The 20,179-nt window shown below is 44.4% G+C and overlaps 1 protein-coding gene across 2 annotated transcripts in view; it reads left to right on the forward strand.

Moving 5' to 3' along the window:
* The first annotated feature begins 979 nt into the window (after positions 1–979).
* PCYT1B (phosphate cytidylyltransferase 1B, choline) overlaps positions 980–20,179 on the forward strand; it is a 47,641-nt gene continuing 28,441 nt past the window's right edge. Inside the window, exons 1-2 of one of the 2 annotated variants that reach the window (XM_074814614.1) lie at positions 980–1,055; positions 2,086–2,256. In XM_074814614.1, the coding sequence (XP_074670715.1) occupies positions 1,002–1,055; positions 2,086–2,256 (225 nt within the window). In that variant the 5' untranslated portion in view covers positions 980–1,001. Of the gene's footprint in view, positions 1,056–2,085; positions 2,257–15,772; positions 15,969–20,179 lie in introns of those variants that run through there. The other variant, XM_074814615.1, reaches the window with a different exon arrangement.

The following is a 20,179-nucleotide window of genomic DNA, read 5'->3' on the forward strand; positions in this document are numbered from 1 at the left end:
CAGGAGAGCTGTCCCTGCTGGGAGAAGCGGGCATTGCTCACACGGGTTTAAGCAATATCTAACCACTAAAGCTAGGGGGGTGATCACAACAGTCTATGACTATAATCCATAGGAGCCACGGTTTTCTTTTTACGTATTTAAACGAGGTATTACCCTCTGTCACAAGTTTCAGGAACTCCTTCAGTAAATTACTCCCTAGTCTCTTCAGAGACGGGTAGTGGTTGGCCAGCTTAGTGACAAAATAGCTGATGTAATGGATGCCCTCTGATTTCCTAAATCCCTTTATCTTTTTTTTTTTAACTTTCCTTGCTAGACATGGAAAAAAAAAAACAAAACCCCACAGATTCAGACTGGATTTCTTAAGAGACCAAGTGCGTGGAGGGCTCAGAGAAAAGACCTATTAGAGCTTTTTCCTTGCGTACACCTGACTGGCAGGGTGGGAAGGTGGGGTATGTTCTGCTCATCTTGATGCTACAGAGATGCCTTCACTCACGTGTGTCAAGAGTATTACACACCAGCCTTCAGCTGGAGCAAGAACTCTGTCTGGAAAAGGACACATTTCAGTTTCAAGTATAGTTGGAAATGTTTTTAAAAGCCTTAGTGAAGACAACTGAAGCATTACAAGCCCTCTCTAAAATGGCTTAGATCTGTCTGCCTGTGCCTTCATTAAGAAACCCAGAGAAACCGGTGGGGTTTGTGCTGTTTCATCACAGATTAACCTTGATCTTTTTTTCCAAAAACATCAGTGTTGGCCAGTCACTACGCAAAGAACTTGCTGCCTCCATTTGCAGAATTTTCTGGAGAAGCGTTTGCTGCTCATGAAAACATGTAGGCACTGACTCCAGCTTCTTACAAAGGCAGGTAGCACCGACACTTCAGAGCTGTTTGAGAGCAAATGGGACTCTGTCCTTAAGGCTGATATGCTATTGCAGGAGCATTAGCTAGTATTATTTGGCCTGGATAAACTGACTATTTTCAACCATCTAGAAGAGAGAATTCTTATGGTTCTGAAACTGAAAATTATTTTCCTTCTCCACAAGGATTCCTTTGCATTGGTAAGGGAGAAATAAAAAACCTACCAGATTTTGATCCTTCTAACTTATCTACTCAGTTCCTAGTACAACAACTACCTCTCATTGCTGGACCTAGTCCTAGATGGAAGCAGAAGAACCGCCCTAACCGCCTGTGGCAGCTCCCTGGTGCTGAAAGAAGCTGGCCACCCCCACAGCCAGAGTGCCCATTCCCAGGCACTCGAGAGAATGAGACCACCCCTCTCAGCAGCACCTAGTTATTAAGTCAGCTTAGCTGTACCAAACCCGCATCCTTGGAAACACAGACAGCTATAGGAAGAATGCCTGTCTGACCTGCAGAAGCCTTTCATTTAGTGCAGTGTATCCACTTTTATTTCTTTATTTTAAACACGTGCAGAAAACAAGATCACATCACCAAGCACGACGTGGGGTTCAAATTCAGAAGTTACTCAATTTTTTAAGCTATGATAGAGAAACATTTATAAAATAACAGTCATGAAATTGTTCAGTTTGAGTAAAATAGAGTGATACTGCATTTCACACATGCCTAGTTTTCACATGCTTTGGAATTTTGAATTGACTGTTTTTTAATGCTTTTGATTAAAGTAAAACAATACTCTTTGTCAGCTGTCATACAAACAGTGGCATGTTTATCATTCAGGTGATGCCATGATTTGAGCCAGTACACAGTGATACAGTTAATTTACCAAACTGAAGTTGTTGCCATAGCTCCACTGTGGGCCAGCAGAGAACAAAAGTCTTTTTCATGAATGCTAGTTCAGTCCTGACATTCATCTCCGGCCATAACAAGAATGCATCTGTTTCCCACAGCACAGCATAACAAGCATATTTAAATGCTACAGGGGAAAAAAAGGGGCGGGGGGCAGGGGATGTGCTTTGCTTTGGAAAAGGAAAAAAAAAAACCAGCAAGATTTGGGACTTCCTCTGCTAAATGGCTTGATCACAGCAGATTACTTTGAGGTGATCTTTAACCTCCCTTGGGACAGTCATACAAGAACAACTTGGCATGACCTTTGCTCAATTGTCTTTTCAGTACAAGAAGTGGGAATTCCGCTGTGCAGTTCAGAGCCACCCAAGGTTCTCTCAAGGAAAGTGTGATAGCTGCAGAGAAAAGTGCAAGAGAAGCACAGTAACGAAGATGGTAGGCAGCCAAAAATACAGTACAGAAGAGGAAGCTCAGGAAACTCCCAGATTTCAACGAAAGGTGACAAAAATGTATTTTCCATGTTGTTTTCTTAGAGCTGTAATTTAAATAGATAAGTTATGAATAGAAAATATTGTAAACTCATTGCAAGAGCTCCAAGATAATATAAACACTAGTATATATTAATATATGAAAGTACAAATGGAAAATAGTATCAAGCCTAAGTTAAATTGACAAAATAATTACTGCATTGAGGATTATTCTTGTTTTCCTTTTTATATCTAGGGCATGCTTGATCTGACTCAAAGACAGTAGGACAAAAAGTTAAAACTCTTAGGTTCAGACATTACACATTAATTTTATGGTTGGTAATTTTTTTATGATGGAAAAAATCTATTGAAACTGAAAGGGATGGTATAAAAAACTAGGAGGGTGGTATAAAAAACAGAATGCGAGTAAACCATGGATTTTAGCAAGATAGAAAATTCAACTGTACATCTGACTCAAAATACCTAAACATTATTATATCATTGTTAAGTACAAACTGTCTTTGTAGAGAATTGTGTGTGTGTGTGTGTGCTAGTGCTCAGGATATGAGTGTATATGCTTTATGTGTATGTTTCCTACAAACATGGAGTATTTCATTCTCTTGCTTTTAATCCTTACATTGGTCTGAATTAATTGATGTTATCACTCAATTAACTTAAAGTTTTTACATCTAATATGATCTGACTGAATTTCAGCAGCAGCTTACTAAGCTATGCTATTCACATGACATTTCAACATGAATTACTTAACTGTATGGGTGACTAAACTCCTAGGAGCACAGATTACATAAATTAAAAATAAAAAATCTCAAGGTATTACTTACCAAGAGGTTTTTGTTTTCAAACTCTTCACAGATAGTTAACTGATAGAAATACGAAGAAATAGATGATTCTCTGCTTGTTTATCAATAAAGATAATGCAGACATTTATGTTCAGAGGGGAGGTTCCTTGCTTACTAGGCCTGTAAATGCCTTTTGTTAGGCCTTTTGTTCACTGCACAGCTCTTTTTAATTTCCTACCTGAGTTACCTGCTAACATCAGAGTGAAGAGAATGAAGTCGCTATTAGGATGTTAAGGCTCTGAAATGTAAACATGAAATACATTCTGACAGAAAAAAGAGGTCTATGGGATGAACGTCCAGAGATACTTCTTTTTTTAAAAAAAAAAAAAACCAAACCCAAACATTGAATTCTGATTGTGGTTAAGTTACAGCAAATTCTAGTAACTTGACCAGAATTGGTGGAATTTCACTAACTGCAACAGCGAGCAGAATCTCATCACCTGCTTGCCTAATACAATATTCCTATTCAAGCCTAGAAGAAAAGTACAAAATATTATAATGTAAATTAAATAGGGAAGACAAGTGAGAGCAAACTCACAGAGAATGAGCCCTCACATAATTATAATGTCTAAGAATTAAGTCTGATGCCAGTGGTATTCAAGAGCATACAGTTATTGCCACAGCATGAAAGTCTCTGTTTTAACTACTTTCAGCACTCTCTCTTTACAATTGCACAAAAATGAACAATTAATGTGTAAGCAGAACATTATTGCAGAGAGGCTGTTACATTTCAAGACCTGGCTGAAGATCAAATGTGCTTCCATGGGTGAATGCTCTCAGTGTTCACCATTTAACGTCTCATCAGCAGAAAGGAGGACAGCATCATGAGATGCTGCAAAGTCTCATTGTAATCCTGACACCTCTCTGTTGCTGGATGGGTGCTGGTGAAGGCTGTACTCACAGCGTGAGGAAGCAGCAAGGGCCAACCCCTCCCTGCGTGCAGAGAGCCCAGCATGGCGAGGCTGGCAGGACAGTCAGGACCTCGACCTCCAGCTCCTGAGGGCTGCGAGCAGGGCAGACCTGGGATGGGAGTCAGAGTCAGCCCAGAACCCAGAGCAGACAAGTCTGTGGTGATGAGGCAGGTCTGAGGTCAAACCAGAGGTGTGACATGGGGTCAGGTCCCGTGACGGTAACCTGGGTCAGATGCAGCCCAGTGATCACCAGACAAGTCTGTGGTGATAAGGCAGGTTGAAGGACAAGCCACAAAGTCAGCCCGTGGGTGGGGACCAGATCAGGCCCAATGAACCAGCATCAGACACAGCCTGGGCATCACCAGACTAGTCCTAGTGATAAGGCAGGTCCAACATCAGGCTAGGAAGCCAGGGGCACAGCTGTGGCTGAGCTGGAGACCAGCAGCACTTCTACGGTCCAGCTCCAGCAAGGACTGACAGTGCCAGCCAGAACTCAAACAGAACCCTGAAGGAGAGGGCAGGGGACCCAGGTGGGGCTGGTCAGGGCTGTTGGTGCCCTCAGGGCCCTGGCAGCAGTCTCCTCTTCCAACAAGGTGTGTCCTCACGCCTTAGAGATCTGGGTTCAGAAGGGGTTTCCTCTAGAGTGATTCAATCAGTGTGGGTTGTCAGTGGGCTACTTCATGGACACTGAGCCATGGCAGGGACAAAAGGCCTGGGAGCAGGCCATGGCAGAGGGGACTTGTGGGCGGCAGAAACCCTGGAGGCCAGCCCCCAGAGGCTGCCAGGTGGGCTCTGGGAGGAGGGTTCACTCAGGAGCTGGGGCTGGGCAGGGGGCCAGCATGGTGGGGACAGCAAAGCCCAGGGTCAGGATGATGACTTGGGAGGGATGACCAGAGAAGACCCCACACAGCCATGGGCCAGACCCCACTGTGCTTGATTCAGGGCTTAGGAAGGCCTGAGCTAACTGTCAGGGTGCAGCAAGGGTCAGCTGCTCCCTAAGGACAGGGGACCCCCAAGCAAAGTGAGCTGGGCAGGCCCAGCCAAGAGTCTGGGTCATCAAACAAGATTTCGGACTTGCCTCATCACCACAGGCAAGCCAGAAACACAAGTGAGGGTCAGGTCCAGTGACGGTAATGTGGGTCAGACACAGCCCAAAAGTCACCAGGCAAGTCCATGGTGATGAGGGGAGTCCTAGGCCAGAGCAGGATGTCAGTCCATGGGCTGAGGTCAAGATAAAGAAGGTCCCATGGCCAGGCTCAGCTGCAACACAGCTGGAGCCACCCGCTCCTACAACATAGTTCAGGCATGAACTGAAGGCCCAGGGGTGAATTGAAGTGGGTCTCTTTGGCCCTTGGGCAGCAGGATATGGGGACACCCCAGCTGAGGGTGGTCAGGGTTATTAAAGCCTATTAATGCATTCAGAGCACTGACACAAATCCCATCTCAACCTAATTGTATGGCTAGAGCCCTTCATTTATTATAACAAAATCTTATACACTGAATCACTTTCCATATTTATATTTGGCCTTTTGGTATCATTAACATTTCACTATGCTAGGGCAGAAAACTACAGAAGTTTAGCTGTTACTGAGGGTCACTAACTTTTTCATTCTCATATGTATTTTTCCAAAACTCATGACCTGTTTAGAAATTATTTAATCCACAACTAATAATACAGAAACTGGGAAATTACTTTACAGTTTCTCTCTCACCTTTTAACCATAACTACTTCCCCAATTTTTTCTACCTCTCCCAGATTTACTGAGGCTCATACACTGTCAGTGTTCTTCCCCTTAAGACCACAGCATAAATCATTTTATCATCCTGCTGTAGGTAGCTTGTCTAAGTGAGGGATCCTAGAATAATTCAGGTTGGAAGTGACCTCTAAAGATCTCTAGTCCTCCTCCTGCTCAAAGCAGGCCCAGATAGAGCAGATAGTCAAGTAGGTAGTCAAACCTCAACTGGACATGTCCCGAGCAATCTCAAGGATGAAGACTCCACCGCATCCTGTTCCATGCATCAGGACAATCTGTGTAGTGGGTTTACCTTCTCCCTCTCCTCCATCTCTCTACGTTCTACAAGCCTTATAGAAGGCCACTTCTGAAAACAGTGAAGCCTCACTCCTCTGAGTTGTCCAAAGCTGAAAAGAATATGCCTGATATAACAGCCCATGCTACTTCCTTTCAAATACACCAGAGAGCCCACAGAAATGCTAGAGCTATTTTGGGCTTGAATATGAGAATAAATGACAGCAATCTCATTTCAGTATCATACCTGAACAGTGTGAAAAATTAGTCCTAGGACTTCCATAGCATGGTAAGTACGCATGGGTAGGGTTTGAGAACCTTTACTGAAATTATTCAGTGAAAGGATGAATAATTTTATTGACATAATTAAAGACAGGTAGGAATTCATACAAGCCTGACAACTTGGCTTTTGTATTTAACTATGCAAATCCAGAAAGCATATGAGGTTCTTTCTCTCTTTCCCATATTTGATTTTTACGGTCTAAATCTTCTCTTCCCTCATTCTGTTTTTACAAAACAGAATTTCTTTAGGAAGTCTTTGCCCCTTCCCCTCCCATTTTATTTATATTAGTCTATCAAAAAAGTAGCCTTTGACTAAATGAGGTTTGGGTTTTTTTTTTTAATAAAAATGACTGGTTTGTTGTCCTGTTTCCTAATACTTTCTTTCAGCTTCACTACAGAGTGTGGCCTAGATTTTCTTTTACTGCATGCTATTCATGTCACACTGAAAGCAGAATAATTAGCCTCCTTATGTCTTAGATCTTGGGAGGAGTTGGTGCTTCTTTATTTAAAAACCCTTATCACTATAGTGTACAAATGGTTCAGAAACAGTGTAACAGTTACCATCATAAAGGAGCAGTTGAGATTATCTTTTCTGCCAGGGAAGTGAGAGTAAGAAGTTTTTACAAATGGTGGTGGACAAATTTGGGTTATCTGTGTCTGATTTACCAAATAATTAGTATTCTGTGGTGCTTCTCAGGTGTCTCCCTGTGTGTCCACATTCCACTGGCATCTGATCCTGCTTTCCAACACTAACAAGTCACTTTTTTTTTTCTTGCTTTCAAGTCTGACTGAGATGGTTTTGATTCGTCCTTGTGGACACTAGCAAGAAAGTAACTGTGAACCTGAAAGAAAAAGTCCTTCCAATCAGTTTTGGTGCCTTGATCTGCCTTAGTTTAGGCAAAATGGAAGAACCTTTTACAGGAAGAGGCCTTCAGAGTTTCCAAGTCCCAAGACTGAACATAGGCAGTTGGTCTGTAAAACTAAACAAGTTCGTAGGGTTGTGGGTCTTTTCCCCTCATCCTACACTCAGTAATAAATAGGGTTTCCAAATACTTTGTTAGCTAAAAACAAGAAAATACTCAGCATACCAATACCATACATATTGCCAGGGATCTGCTCCTTAAGAAAAGGCAAACCAAGAGCCAAGGGGGAGTCACACTACCAGCAGGTCAGGGTCCTCACCAGCCAGGACTCAGTCCCACAGTACCCGAGCAAGGTGATGAGCAGGACAGAACAACAGAGGGTACTCCAGTCCAACAAAGAGTTCAGATCATAAGGTAGTATCATAGCAATAAGACAGGTCCAAGATCAAGCAGGTCCACAGAAATAAGGCAGGACTGAGGTCAAGACAGAAAATCAGTCTGTACCTATAGGTCCAGATTCAGGAAGGCAATTTTCAGGGGGAAAGTAGGCAGCTGTGAAGCTTAAATAGAAGCCCTGAGCCCATGGGCAGAGGGTGTGGGGTGGAGGCCCCAGGTGAGGCTTGTCAGGGCCATCAAGGTCTTTTAGTCCCCTCAGGGTCCTGACAGGTATGAAGTGACTTATATCCAAGGCCAAATTTGCCCAATTTTCATGAAAATCACGAGTGGTGAACCTCCAAACAAATATCAAATCTCTCCTCCCAACCATGAAAGCTCTTGAGTATTTCAACAAAAAAGCCTCCAAAATATCTGCAGGGTATCCTCAATCTCTTTTCCAGAAACAGCTACATTATGCTGGTAGAAGTCGTCCATAACTGCTCAGTGGGTAGAAGATGCCCAGCCAGTAACACATCAGATCGAGAGTTCCAAAGGTGGCAAAGCTATAAGCAACTGAAATAAGATCTTAGGGTCAAACACTCTTAATAACTAGTAAAAGCTAAACTAGCTAGCAGATAATAATTTTACAGTGCGTAAGTACATGTTTAGTTTTAAATAAAGTGTGTATCTCTACCCAGATTATGAAAACTTCCAGTTTTTGGTACCCAAAATATTAAACGTGAACCCTCAACAATCACTTGAATGCAGTTTACAGTATGATTTTTTATGTTTTATTTGGCATGTTTGCATTTGAAATAGTATGGGAAAAGACCTGTGAAGGTATTTGCATGAAAAATTGACAAGAACAGTGGAGACGAAAAAAGTATTGGAGACTTGTAATACTGGAAAAGATAGTGTGACAGAATACTGACAATCAGTCCAAGAAATTTGAAATTGAGCTGGGGGAAAAGGAAGGCACCAGATAGATTGAAAATGTGTAGAAGTGAGTGCAATACAAATATGTGCAAGAAAGGCAGTCTTAGCTTTGTGTGGATTTAAGGGGATTGGAGTGCATATCTAGAAAGCTGGGAGAGGGGAAGAAGGGAAAGGAGGGATAACAACAGTTTACATGTGAACAGGAAGAATATTTTTCTTAAATCATACTTTATCTGTAACAGTGAGAAGCAGGACAGAGAGTATGAATCATTTAGGGAAAGTTTATACTGAGATATAGAGATCAAGTATTATATTCCTTGATAGCAGTAAAGTTGCAGCTGTAGTACTGTGCTTGCAGCACTCTGCAAGAAATCTGTAGAGAACTCAAAACAGAACAGGGAGGATAACAAGAAGATCTGTAAAATATGACCTATGAGAAACTATTGCAACAACTGGGGCAGTTTAGTCTGGAAAAGTAATGAGTGACATAACAAAAATACCAACCTACCTGCTGAATGTCATCTCTCTACTCCAAATCCTCAAACTATTGTTTCAAAATCTTAACCATATGAATCATACAAAAAGCAAGACAGTAAATCTGTTCTCTATGTCCAGTAGAAAAAGCAAGCAGGGCCAATAGATTGCAGCAATGCAGGATCGGGTTAGACATTAAGAAGAACTTTCTAATAAGAAAGAACAGTGGTAACAGTGGATTGACTAGATAGTTGGGGATCTGGGAAGGGAATAACCAACAGAGGTTAGCTAATCGAAGTGCTTCCCAACCTCTGTTCATCCATCATCGAGAGTCCCACTGCCAGAAATCCCTCATCCTCCCCTGACAACCCAACAATTAAAAGCATGATTGTTAAAATTAGCAAGGACAACAGAACAATCTAATAACGGGACAGACAGACCTAACATTTCCCACACTAAGTGACCACCTCTCTGACTGTGGAAAAATAAAATGAAGACAGATAGCCTCTTGGTCAAAAACCAAACATAATTTCTGACCATATTCTTCAAAAGTGCTTATAAAAGTAGTCATGAAAGAGCAAGAACACAAAGAACCTACCCCAAAGTGGGTAGCCCCACTTATTCAAAACAGTGCTGTAAAGCACAGATGAATGGCATCATCAAAAGCCACTATTTTCAAGAATTTATGGATTTCAGATGATTTATATATAAACCATACTGGAATTAACATGACATTTTTAATTAAACTCTTATATAAAGACTGACTAATTTGATTCTATACAAGTAACCTGAGAATATAGCATTTATTAAAAATCACATCTCCATTGTGGAATTATGGAAAGAATCAGCTATAAGATTATGTTGTACCAAATACTGTGTTTTTGCTTTTCATAACTTACGGACTCATTGCATATAAAAAAACCTTATGGATTTAATCCGTATACAATTGTATAAGACTCTTCCATAAATACGAATATTTTGGATTTATTCTAACAAAAAGGTGGCAGTTTGTAAGCACTGTGCGTTCCACTGGAATGATGAACTATGTGTGAACTGACACAGGCAGGATACAGGAACAACCACAAAAACACGGACAAAATGCAAAGAGTAAATTTATTCTCATTACCTCACAACCCAGGGAATCTCCACAGCAGAGCCAGACAGAGGCATGCAAGTGAGGATGCAGGCACCATGGAGCTTGGTCCTTGCTAGCCAGAAAGAGGAGAAGAAAGAAAAGATCTCAAACAAGCTGCTTTCACCTGTATATCAGGGATGTTCACAGGCGTAGTTTTCCACTGTGCTTGGATCTTCCCCACTGCAGGGCAGGAATCTCAAGCATGTTAGATAAGGTGCCTCTGAGTCTATCACAGGCCTGTGTTATCTAAATGCAGATGTTTTACCTATCGAGCACACAAAACTAAACAACAATTAGTATGATATATGTGGTTTTCGACATCCCAGCTGCAAATCACTTGAGAGCGTTTACAATCCTTCTCACCAATCTTCGGTTATATTCCTACAAACTACAACTTAAAAATGAATTAAAGCTACAATATCAGGCAACATTCCGTGGAAGCAGCAAAGCAATGGTGTTGGAGGTGATGAAAATCCATAGGGTGTAGTTTAATTCATACCTTTCATTCTCTCCCTTTTTTTTCCCACCTATGCAGGGGAAAAAATATCTACCATTGTGAGATTTTAACCTCAGTCTAAACATATGTGATTTAACTAATTGATTGTCTCAGCAATAAGGTATCTTTTTCTGCTATTTTTTGGCTAACAATGCTAGCATGTCTAGAATATATAGAATAGATAGACAGATACACATTTACATACATAGAACTATAGTATTTTAACTAATCTGCTCCAGACATAAGCCATTCCTCCATCTTATAAAGTCTTGCAGTTGACAGTCATTAGAACCTTCAGGATCCAAAATATATACATTGCAGCAAAGTTCAGCTCATCTGTTAGTCAATAATTTATTCTATGATGTTTTCTGTAGGTGTTTGGCTTTGAAGTCAAACACTATTTAACCATACCAGTCCCTGGTTTTCCATAGTTTTCTGCTGACTTTTGAACAGAAATTACATGAGGGTCTATTTCTCTTTGTTATGACTTGGTTATAAGTCAGAAGGCTCTTGCAGCCTCTCTTATGTGAAAACCATTTTAAGTACAACTTCTGCTGTGCTAACTGGTGCTTGAGATCCACTGAGGCACTTCAGACACTTGATGATATTCTCCAAGGGCTGCAATGTATTCCAGTCCCTGTTTTCACAAAGGACATCAGAATAATGGAGTATATTTGCTTTAATAAAGCAAATGTTGTGGTTCTTAGCCTGGAGACTTTGTTGAGTATTCACAGACTTGTCTGTAGTAGTAAGATCTCTGGACAGCTGTGAGCAGCTAAGCCAAAATACCTTGTTAGGAAGTGGCTTGGATGTAAATCATTATACTCTTCAGCAGACAGCGGGCTGTATCACTGCTTTACCATTAGAAGGAGCAGAAAGCGCTCCTTGTTAAGTAGTTGTGAAATGCATATCTTTTCCCTGCTCAAGCAGTTTGAGGTCTTTAATGGGTTTATTCACAATTTCCAAGTACAGGTTGCTCCTTCTAGGAATTTTGCCTTAAGATAAGGATGCAATTAGTGTACGCTAAACAGCATAGCTATGAACCTGGATGTAGTAAGTTTGATGCAGTAAGCTTCTTGCTTATCTCAGTCCATCAAATATAGGGAAAAGATGGGGAAGTGGACACATTAATTCATGTTCAGATTTCAGCCATGTTGGCCTACCAGTGCTAGTCTGCTAGAATCAGTTTAACATGCGTAATATAGTGAAAGCATGACAGAGGTTTTATAGGTGCTGGTTTCTACAAGGAACTGAAGTTTGTCTAGTTAACAGTTGTGGGCACTGATCAGTGCTCCACTAAAAGATTTAAAAAATATGGATGGCTAAATAGAAAAAGGTAAAAAAAAAAAAAAAGAAAAGCAGAGAGATATTTAAAAATTAGGGCTTGAAGATATGGAAGAATCTCCACAGAATATTTGTCTCTGTAATGTTCAGCTGCCCATGAAGCTCAGAGAGGGATAATACTTTGAGTTTGAAGAAGGAGAGGATTTAAATGTAACACCTAAGCATATTATTTATTTATACTTTTCATACTTTGAGAACTAATTGCAAACTGAAATTCCATATAGAAAAAGCCCCACGGACAGAACTGTCCTAAGGGCTAAGATTTTTCCCTGTTTCCTGTCTATTCAATTCAGACCTTGGAACTAGTTTTAAGAGAAATGGGATCAGTGTTTCCTGGCTTGTTTGCATGTAATGTTAATTTATGCACCCTGGGACATGATTTTTATGCATCAGATGTCTATTGAAGCTCAAGCAGCTGTTGCCAAGAGCTCAGTCATTAAAGGCAGTGGCTATATGTCCCTGTTAATTCTGAAGGAATGGCAGGAGGATACCCAGGAGACCATACTCAGCCTGGTGCAGGATATTTGGTTACATAAAAGAAATTAGATACAGGAACCTTCCCACCCATCACTCTTGTTCCACTGTTCTTTTATAACTTGGCTGATTTGTAAGGATTTACGGAAGACCATCTGCTGAGCTTCTCCAGTCAAATCTAGTTTTTATTTATTTATTTTAGAGAATAAAGAAGACACACTCCAGCCTTTTGAAAGCCCATATTGCCCCCACAGTTAGAAGAAGACACAATTTAGGATAACTTATTCAAAGTATCTGGTATGTTGACTAAGATCATCACAGCCAAGATGGCTGGCCTGTGACAAATTCCATTTGGATAGACATGACAGACCCCACAACCTTCTCTCTGCTGTTATTTCAACTCTCTCTCTATTAATGAGGTACACAACATTTCTTAATCATGCTGTCCAAACAGAAGGGAAAAAAAATTATAAAGTATTTCCCAGAGGTGGAAATGAAATAAACAGCAAGAAAAGCATCCCACTTCCACTTTGAAATTCTGCCACAACTTAGACAGGTGATAACACTACTGCAAGAGAGACATCATTCTTTAATGCTATATGTATATGGAAAAACTTCTCTCAAATCAAAATGCAGCCGGAGTCAATAGCAAACTCTCAGCATGAAAGCAAAGATTGAAATTCACCCTTTCATGCTCAAAATAAATAAAAGACAAGGGAATTTACATTTCCAGTTTATTGGTAATCATCCAGTCCATTTCCCATTCATCTCTGTTCCCACGCACCTGACCCCGGGTACGTCCATACCCAGTGCTACTCCTTCAGCTCACTGGCAGTGGTCTCTTAAGAGCTGGCCTATGTGGTTGGGTTTATAAAAGGGCTACCAGCTCTCTCTGCCTGCTCTAGTCCTAACACTGCTCGGCTATCCTGTCCAAATACTCTTCTAGCAGCATAACATTCCCGCAAATATTTTTCCTAAGAAAATGAGCTACAAATTTCAGGCAGACTGCTGCATTAATCATGGTTTAATCATTTCATTTGAACATGCTTTCCATAGTGTGTGAGTAGTCCTCGCAGAATAACTGATAAAGGAACTTAGTTATACGAATAATGTTCAGCTGTGAGATTTAGTTTGGCTACCTGTTCTCCTTGCTCAGTCACCTCTTTTGGCATGTATTTTCCTTTTTTCTTGACTGCTGTTTCATTCTTTCTTTTCACATTGTCTTTTCACATTCTCTTTCCTTCTACTTTCTTTCTCATCTCCTCTTCTTCACTGACCTACCCCTTTCCCTTTCACTCAGCTTATATATTTTGTTTGTATTGCACTTGGCCTCCCCCTGAAGATGTGCAAAAGAGAAGACATTTGAAGTTAAGCTCTCAAGTTCTAGGGAATGACCCTGAAGCACAATCCTCTTGTAACTCACAGAATCACAGAATCATTCAGGTTGGAAAAGACCCTTGGGATCATCGAGTCCAACCATCAGCCCTACTCTACAAAGTTCTCCCCTACACCATATCCCCCAACATCTCATCTAAACGACCCTTAAACACATCCAGGGATGGTGACTCCACCACCTCCCTGGGCAGCCTATTCCACTGTCTGACCACTCTTTCTGTGAAAATTTTTTTCCTAATGTCCAGTCTGAACCTCCCCTGTTGCAGTTTAAAGCCATTCCCTCTTGTTCTGTCACTAATCACCTGTGAGAAGAGACCAGCACCAACCTCTCTACAATGTCCTGTCAGGTAGCTGTAGAGAGTGATGAGGTCTCCCCTCAGCCTTCTCTTCCTCAAACTGAACAGTCCCAGCTCCCTCAATCGCTCCTCATAGGATTTGTTCTCCAGGCCCTTCACCAGCTTCATTGCCCTCCTCTGCACTCGCTCCAGCACCTCGATATGTCTCTCATATTGAGGTGTGCCCAAAACTGGACACAATACTCCAGGTGTGGCCTCACCAGTGCAGAGTACAGGGGGACTCCTCACGGCTTTGGATGGCCTTAAATGTTTGTGTCCCTTGATGAACTCTGATTTTTAAAAACAACTCCCACAGTGCCCACCGCAGCTAAGTACTACTGGAATCCACTTTAACAAATCCATCAAGGTTAATAATAGCCAATGGAGTCTGTCCATTCTAAAAAGTGCTGGCTTTATATTATCTTGGTCATGTTCTCATGCTGTTTAAGGGAGCTGGGCATTTCACTTCAGCAGCGTGGAAGCCACAGCTGCGTGTGGTGAAGCAGCCGCGCAGCACGGCTGAAGATGTGGCTCTGACTCCTGGGCTGGCACTAGCCAGGTTCCTCGCTAAGGGCCTGGGAACGCTGTCACATACTTGGCTGTGATGGAAACGTTTCGCCGCATTGAGACAGAGCTGCTACCGCTGCGACCACGTCCTTTTATCCATCTCCTGGCAGAAGAGAACGGCATTTTTACCAAAACTGTTTCATACCATAAAAAGCCACTTTATTTCCTTAGCACCACAGATTCCCAGCAGCATTGCCTAGAAACTCAACCCAGTCGAAGTGAGGATGTATTTCGGAAAGAAACGCACCCCCGTCCCCTGGATTCTTTTGACGTCACTAACTGAAAACCCCGTAACCCGCGGCAGCGCTCAGGCATTTCAGCCCTACACTCCGAAAAGCCGCTCCCAGCACCTTGTTCCTGCCCGGAGCGGGGGGAGCAGGCGGCCGCTCCCCTCCCGCCCCCGGGGCCGCCGCCCCCCCGGGGGCCGCCGCCGCCCAGCAGGGGGCAGTGCGGCGCGGGCGGCGCGCGCGGCCGGGCGCGGCGGGCGGGAGCTGTCCGTTCAGCACCGCGCGCTCCCGCCCGCGCCGCCCCCTCCCCCGCCCCTCCCCGCCACCGCGGTCGGTTTGGAACGAGTCAAACCGCACCGCCGGTCGCCGTGAGGGAGTTCCCGAGGCCGACCGGGGCCGGCGGGAGGCGGGCGCTGCAGCGGCTCCTTGGCCTGGCTGCGCGGGGGGAGCCACGCCAGGGCGGCTCACGGGGCGGCTCTGCCTCCCCCCCCCAAATGCTCACGCCGCGGTGCGTGGCGCTACGCCGGGCCTGCCCGCGCTCGGGAGGGCGCACCCCGCCCCGGGGCGGCGCGGGGAGACGCGGTCCCGGCGGACTTTAGCAGGCGCCCGGGGGGGGCGGGGGAAGCCCCGGGGGGGCCGGGGCCGCCCGGGAGCCGGCGGGGTCCCTGGCGGGGTCCGCGGCGGGGCGGCAGCCAACGAGGAGGCCGAATGCAAATGAGCGCGGCGGCGTCCCCCGCGCGGAGGGAGGAGGGCGGGGCGGCGCAGAGGAGGGCGCCCGGTTGCCATGGCGACGCGCGGCGGCCGTGCCCCCGGGCGGCTCCCGGGGAGACCCCCCGCGGGGCGGGCACGCGCGTGACGGCGGAGCCCCGCGCCGGGCGGGCCCGGGCGGCGGCGGCGGGCGAGGCTGGCGAGGCTGGCGCCGGCCATGCCAGTGCTCGCGCCCGATGCTGAGTCAGAAACAGGTATCCCGAAATCCCCCTCTGAGGCGCGGCGCTCGGAGGCCATGGAGGAGCTGGAGCACACCTGCCCCCAGCCGCGCCTGGTGAGTCGGGCCCGGCCCCGGGCGGGGGCCCGGCCACACCTCGGCCCTCCCGCCCCAGCCTCCCCGGGCGCTGCGGGGCGGGGGGCGAGTGCGTGGAGGGGGGGCGAGGGAGAGAAGAGGGAGAGGCCAGCGCCGTTTTAGGGCAGGTCCCTTTGTGTGGGGCCGCGCCCCCGCGGGGAAAGCAAAGCGAGGGCTGCTGGGGGGGCCTGTGCCCGCGCTTCGGGTGCGGGTCCCGCCCGGGCTGGCCTTGCTGCGGGGACTTGGGGGAGCACAGTGACAGCCGGGCAGAATTTCTGGTCCCTTCTTTAAAATCAAAAAAAAAAAAAAAAAATATCCCCCTGAGCCCATGGCGAATGAGGGAGCCTTTGGGAAGCGCTGTGGCACGGCCTGCCGCATCCGGGAAAGTGCCGGCGCACGAAGCCGCGGTTTCGGCTCAGGTAACGGGGGGCGTGTGACTCGGTAAAGCCCCATTCCGAGAAAAAAAGCTGCGCGTCTTCAGTAACGAGTGCGGAGGAGCGGCGTGCGCTCGGAGGAGCAGGCGGCCGGTCCCGGCAGCCGGTCCCGGTGGCCGGGCCCCGCGCGGCGGCCCCGGCCCAGCGGCGCGTCCGGCCCGGCCGGCAGCCGCCTCCCCCCCGCAGCCACCCGCCCGGGCCCGGGCGAGCCCCCAGGCCAGCCCCGGCAGGGTCAGTGCACCCAGGAGTGCTCAGACCCCCGTTTCTCGGCTTAAGAGCCCCGTGAGGAGTTTCCTGTTCGCTTCGGGAGGTGTAAGGCAGAGAGTCGTGGGGAGCTGCGGTTGGGGGGGGCAGGAGGATGAAGGAGAGCCAGGAAGGTGATGGTAAAAATAAAGTCCTTTGGTGGCCTTTGGTTAAAGGTGAGGGAAGGCTCCTTCAGCTCGTGCAGGCAGCTTTACAAGGCTGCTGTACCCCAGGAGTAAGAATCTGAGAGCTGCCCTTTTTTTTCACATACTAATTTCAAATAATTGGACTGTTTCCTTACTTCTTATTTGAACCTTTTATTATTCCCATCAGGAATGGGCACTCCTTTCCCCAACATGGTATGCACCATTGGCAAGGCAGTAGAGAAATAATAGTAACGATACATATATGTACACGCAGAAATGCAGAGACAGTGCCAATGTGTGAAAGTGCATGATGGATGCAACAGTTTAGTACTGGAAATTAGATCATTTAACACCAGAATTCAGTCACAGTCCTAATTAAAACATATTTAAACATCAAACTTCAGTAATTAAATTCAATGCTGTAGTTGAGACATTGTTCTGATATGACAAGAAATAGCAACAGTCTTTGGAGCTGACCTAAATTAATGTTTTCTACTTGATAGTGTTATAATTAGAATCAACTTTAAAGAAGACTGTTAGTTTGTTCATGGAAGGCTTTTGGAGCTGTTTTAATAGGGAAAGTTAGCTCACGTGTTGTTACTGCAGTGTGTTCGTACAGGCTGTCTTAAGATTTCTCTGTCAAAAGCTCAGATATAACAATCCGTTTGAATATATTACTCCATGTAGTCTGACATTTTAAAAGATTTTAAAGAAAGAAGTGACAATATGATGCCAGTATTTACAGTATCGTGCATTCCAGTATAATTTCTGTGGAAATTAAGGTGACAGCTAGAGTACACGAATAAAACAGGAATTCATTATGATGTTTTAGATCTTTCTGAGTACCAATAATGGACAATGGAGACATTTTGAATAAACATTTATGGAAAGTGTGTGCTTATACAGTGATATTTTGTCAGACAGCAGATCTATGTTATCTTCAGGCAAAAAAAAATTGCCTGGTGAAATACAATGCAAGACACCGTACTTGTTAGGGCCACAAGGAGTGATACAAGCAAGCACAGTCAAGTATGTCTTAAGTAAGAAGAATTCAGAGCTGGTGTCCTGAAGAGCTAAAGTGAATTGCCCCTTGACGGATGATCCAGTAACATGGATATCAAGTTCCTATAAGATCTTTAAGATCTTCAGTACTTTCTCTGATCCCACTCCTTTGAAGGCAGCATATACAGGGGTGGGCCAGTAACCAAGGCACGTACTTCGTTAATATAAATGAAAGAGGGTGTCTCAGTTAACATTTTAGTATCATTTTATTATGCTGAACCTCAGGATGGTACCCCAGGATGGCTTTGCTACCTCAGAATGATGTAACTTGTGGCAAGTGAAGTCTGTGATATTTACAGATGAGTTTTTGATACCGTTCATTGGTTATTATGCATCTCTAAAATTAATTATCTGGGCTTTCAAGTTCTTAATATAGGCCCATTCTTAGGAAGCAATTTTTGTTAAGAAAAGAAATATAACTTCAGAATCAGTTCAAATTTTAGAAGATGGAAAGGGGGTTAGTTCTTTTCTGAAACAGTTGGCGTCCTTTTCATTTAAACAGGAATTACTTATTTAAAGCCTTAAAACTGTGAATATTTTTAATGGATATCTGCCACTAGATCCTCTGATTTTAGGCTATGGAGTCTGCTAGCTTGGCAGGAAGTGTCACAGTAGGACTAAAGAAAACCCCTGTATCCTTCCAAGAGCAGGAAAACAGGGGACATTGAAGGCAATTCTCAGGTAAGTTTCAATGTGTATTGAAACCTGATGTTTTTGGAGTGCCTAGTACTGTTGTGATATAAATTGCCATTAATTTTTTCCCAAGACACTCTTTGGGTTTTCTTAACTGACTAGAACATTGATGAGCCATCGTGCTTCAGTCAATTCCCATGGCCCATCCCTCACTCAATCTTTGCCTTCTTTACTTTCTTAACTTCCACGTATCTGAATGCCGGGAAAATCTCTCTCTGAGTGACACAAGTACCTCAGCCTTAATGCACAACAGAAAAACAAACCAATTACAGTTGCAGGCTTTATTCGTGCTGGTGTGTTTAGCAGTTTTGTTAGTCAAGAAAAGAATCCCACAAATAGTGTTTCTCCAATCCTGGTTTGTATAGTTTTGCATTTATCCATTTCTTGTCTGGAGCGAACTGCTGGTTTAGACCACTTTCTCATCTACCACTTTCCCATCCATTTTTTTAAGTGAGCGTTGCTTCTCCTACTTTAACCCTAGGATACCCATGGTTTGGTCTTGGGGGCCTTCATTGTTTTAAATGGGATAAACGTCACTGCCAGTCGTATCATGCTGCACATTCAAGGTATGGCAGTTGCCCCTGGATAACTTTCAGCAAGCTGCAAAGCATTGCTGGGCTGTGGATCTCAGCCTGGGAGTCACAGTGTCAGGGTTTGCCTGCGTGCATCGGTACTAAAAAGGCCCGTAAGTGAGGCAAGCTCTTAGTTTAACTGGGTGGCAGAGGTACCATAAGAGGAAATACCAAAGAGTAAGTACAAAGCCTTGTGAAATTATTTGCCTTTTAAAAAAAAAATTATTTATGTCCCTTGGGATCAAGAGTTTCACTTTGGTCCCACAAGACTTTGGTTCCACATGTGGGCAGCTCCTTGAAGGATCGATGTGCACCTTGAGAATTACCAGTCCTCACCTTGAAAGAAACAAACGCATTTCAACACACTTCGTTCAGGAAGGTCATTCCAGATAGTGTCTTTCATAAAAGGAAACAATGGCAATTTATGAGGACAGTGCTGCAGATAAAGCAAAACCAAATACACATCGAAACTTACTTGAAAACTTTAAAACCTACTGCTTGGTCTCATCTTTCCCTTGAACACACTGCAAGCTTCTTTTCCTTGTATTTCATGTTTCTGTCATCCAATGCAGGCCTCAGTGGGAGCATCTGGGAAAGTACTGTTGGGACTTGGGTACCAATGTTTTATTTTCAAAACTGGCTGAAGTCCTTAGGGTTAGGTCAGCTAACGGAATCCAGGGCGATGAAACGTACGTTTCCATTGCTGTACCTACCTCCTTGTGCTTTGAGTCTAATGTGAGATTGAGCCTGAATCAGGAATACAGGCTCTTCTGCAACACAAGGAAAGTTGGGCACAACTCAAGGAACCTTAAAAAAACCGAGAGGCAGAAAACCACCTGATTTAGCCAAGGTGAGCTACAGGGGAGGAGGGGGAGTAGGCAGGTAGGTGGTTGGTTTGGCCTGTCCTTACGGGTATGTTGGTGGGTAGAGTGCCACGCAGGAATTAAGCAGCAGTTTTCATTAATTTAAAGTGAATCTATCTTCAAGATGACGTAAAGAAGCAAGTGGGTGGTTTTTGCTGGGTCTGCTCTGTCCTTGGCAAT

This window comes from Strix aluco, chromosome 2 (assembly GCF_031877795.1).
Source record: "Strix aluco isolate bStrAlu1 chromosome 2, bStrAlu1.hap1, whole genome shotgun sequence".
Taxonomy (NCBI): domain Eukaryota; kingdom Metazoa; phylum Chordata; class Aves; order Strigiformes; family Strigidae; genus Strix; species Strix aluco.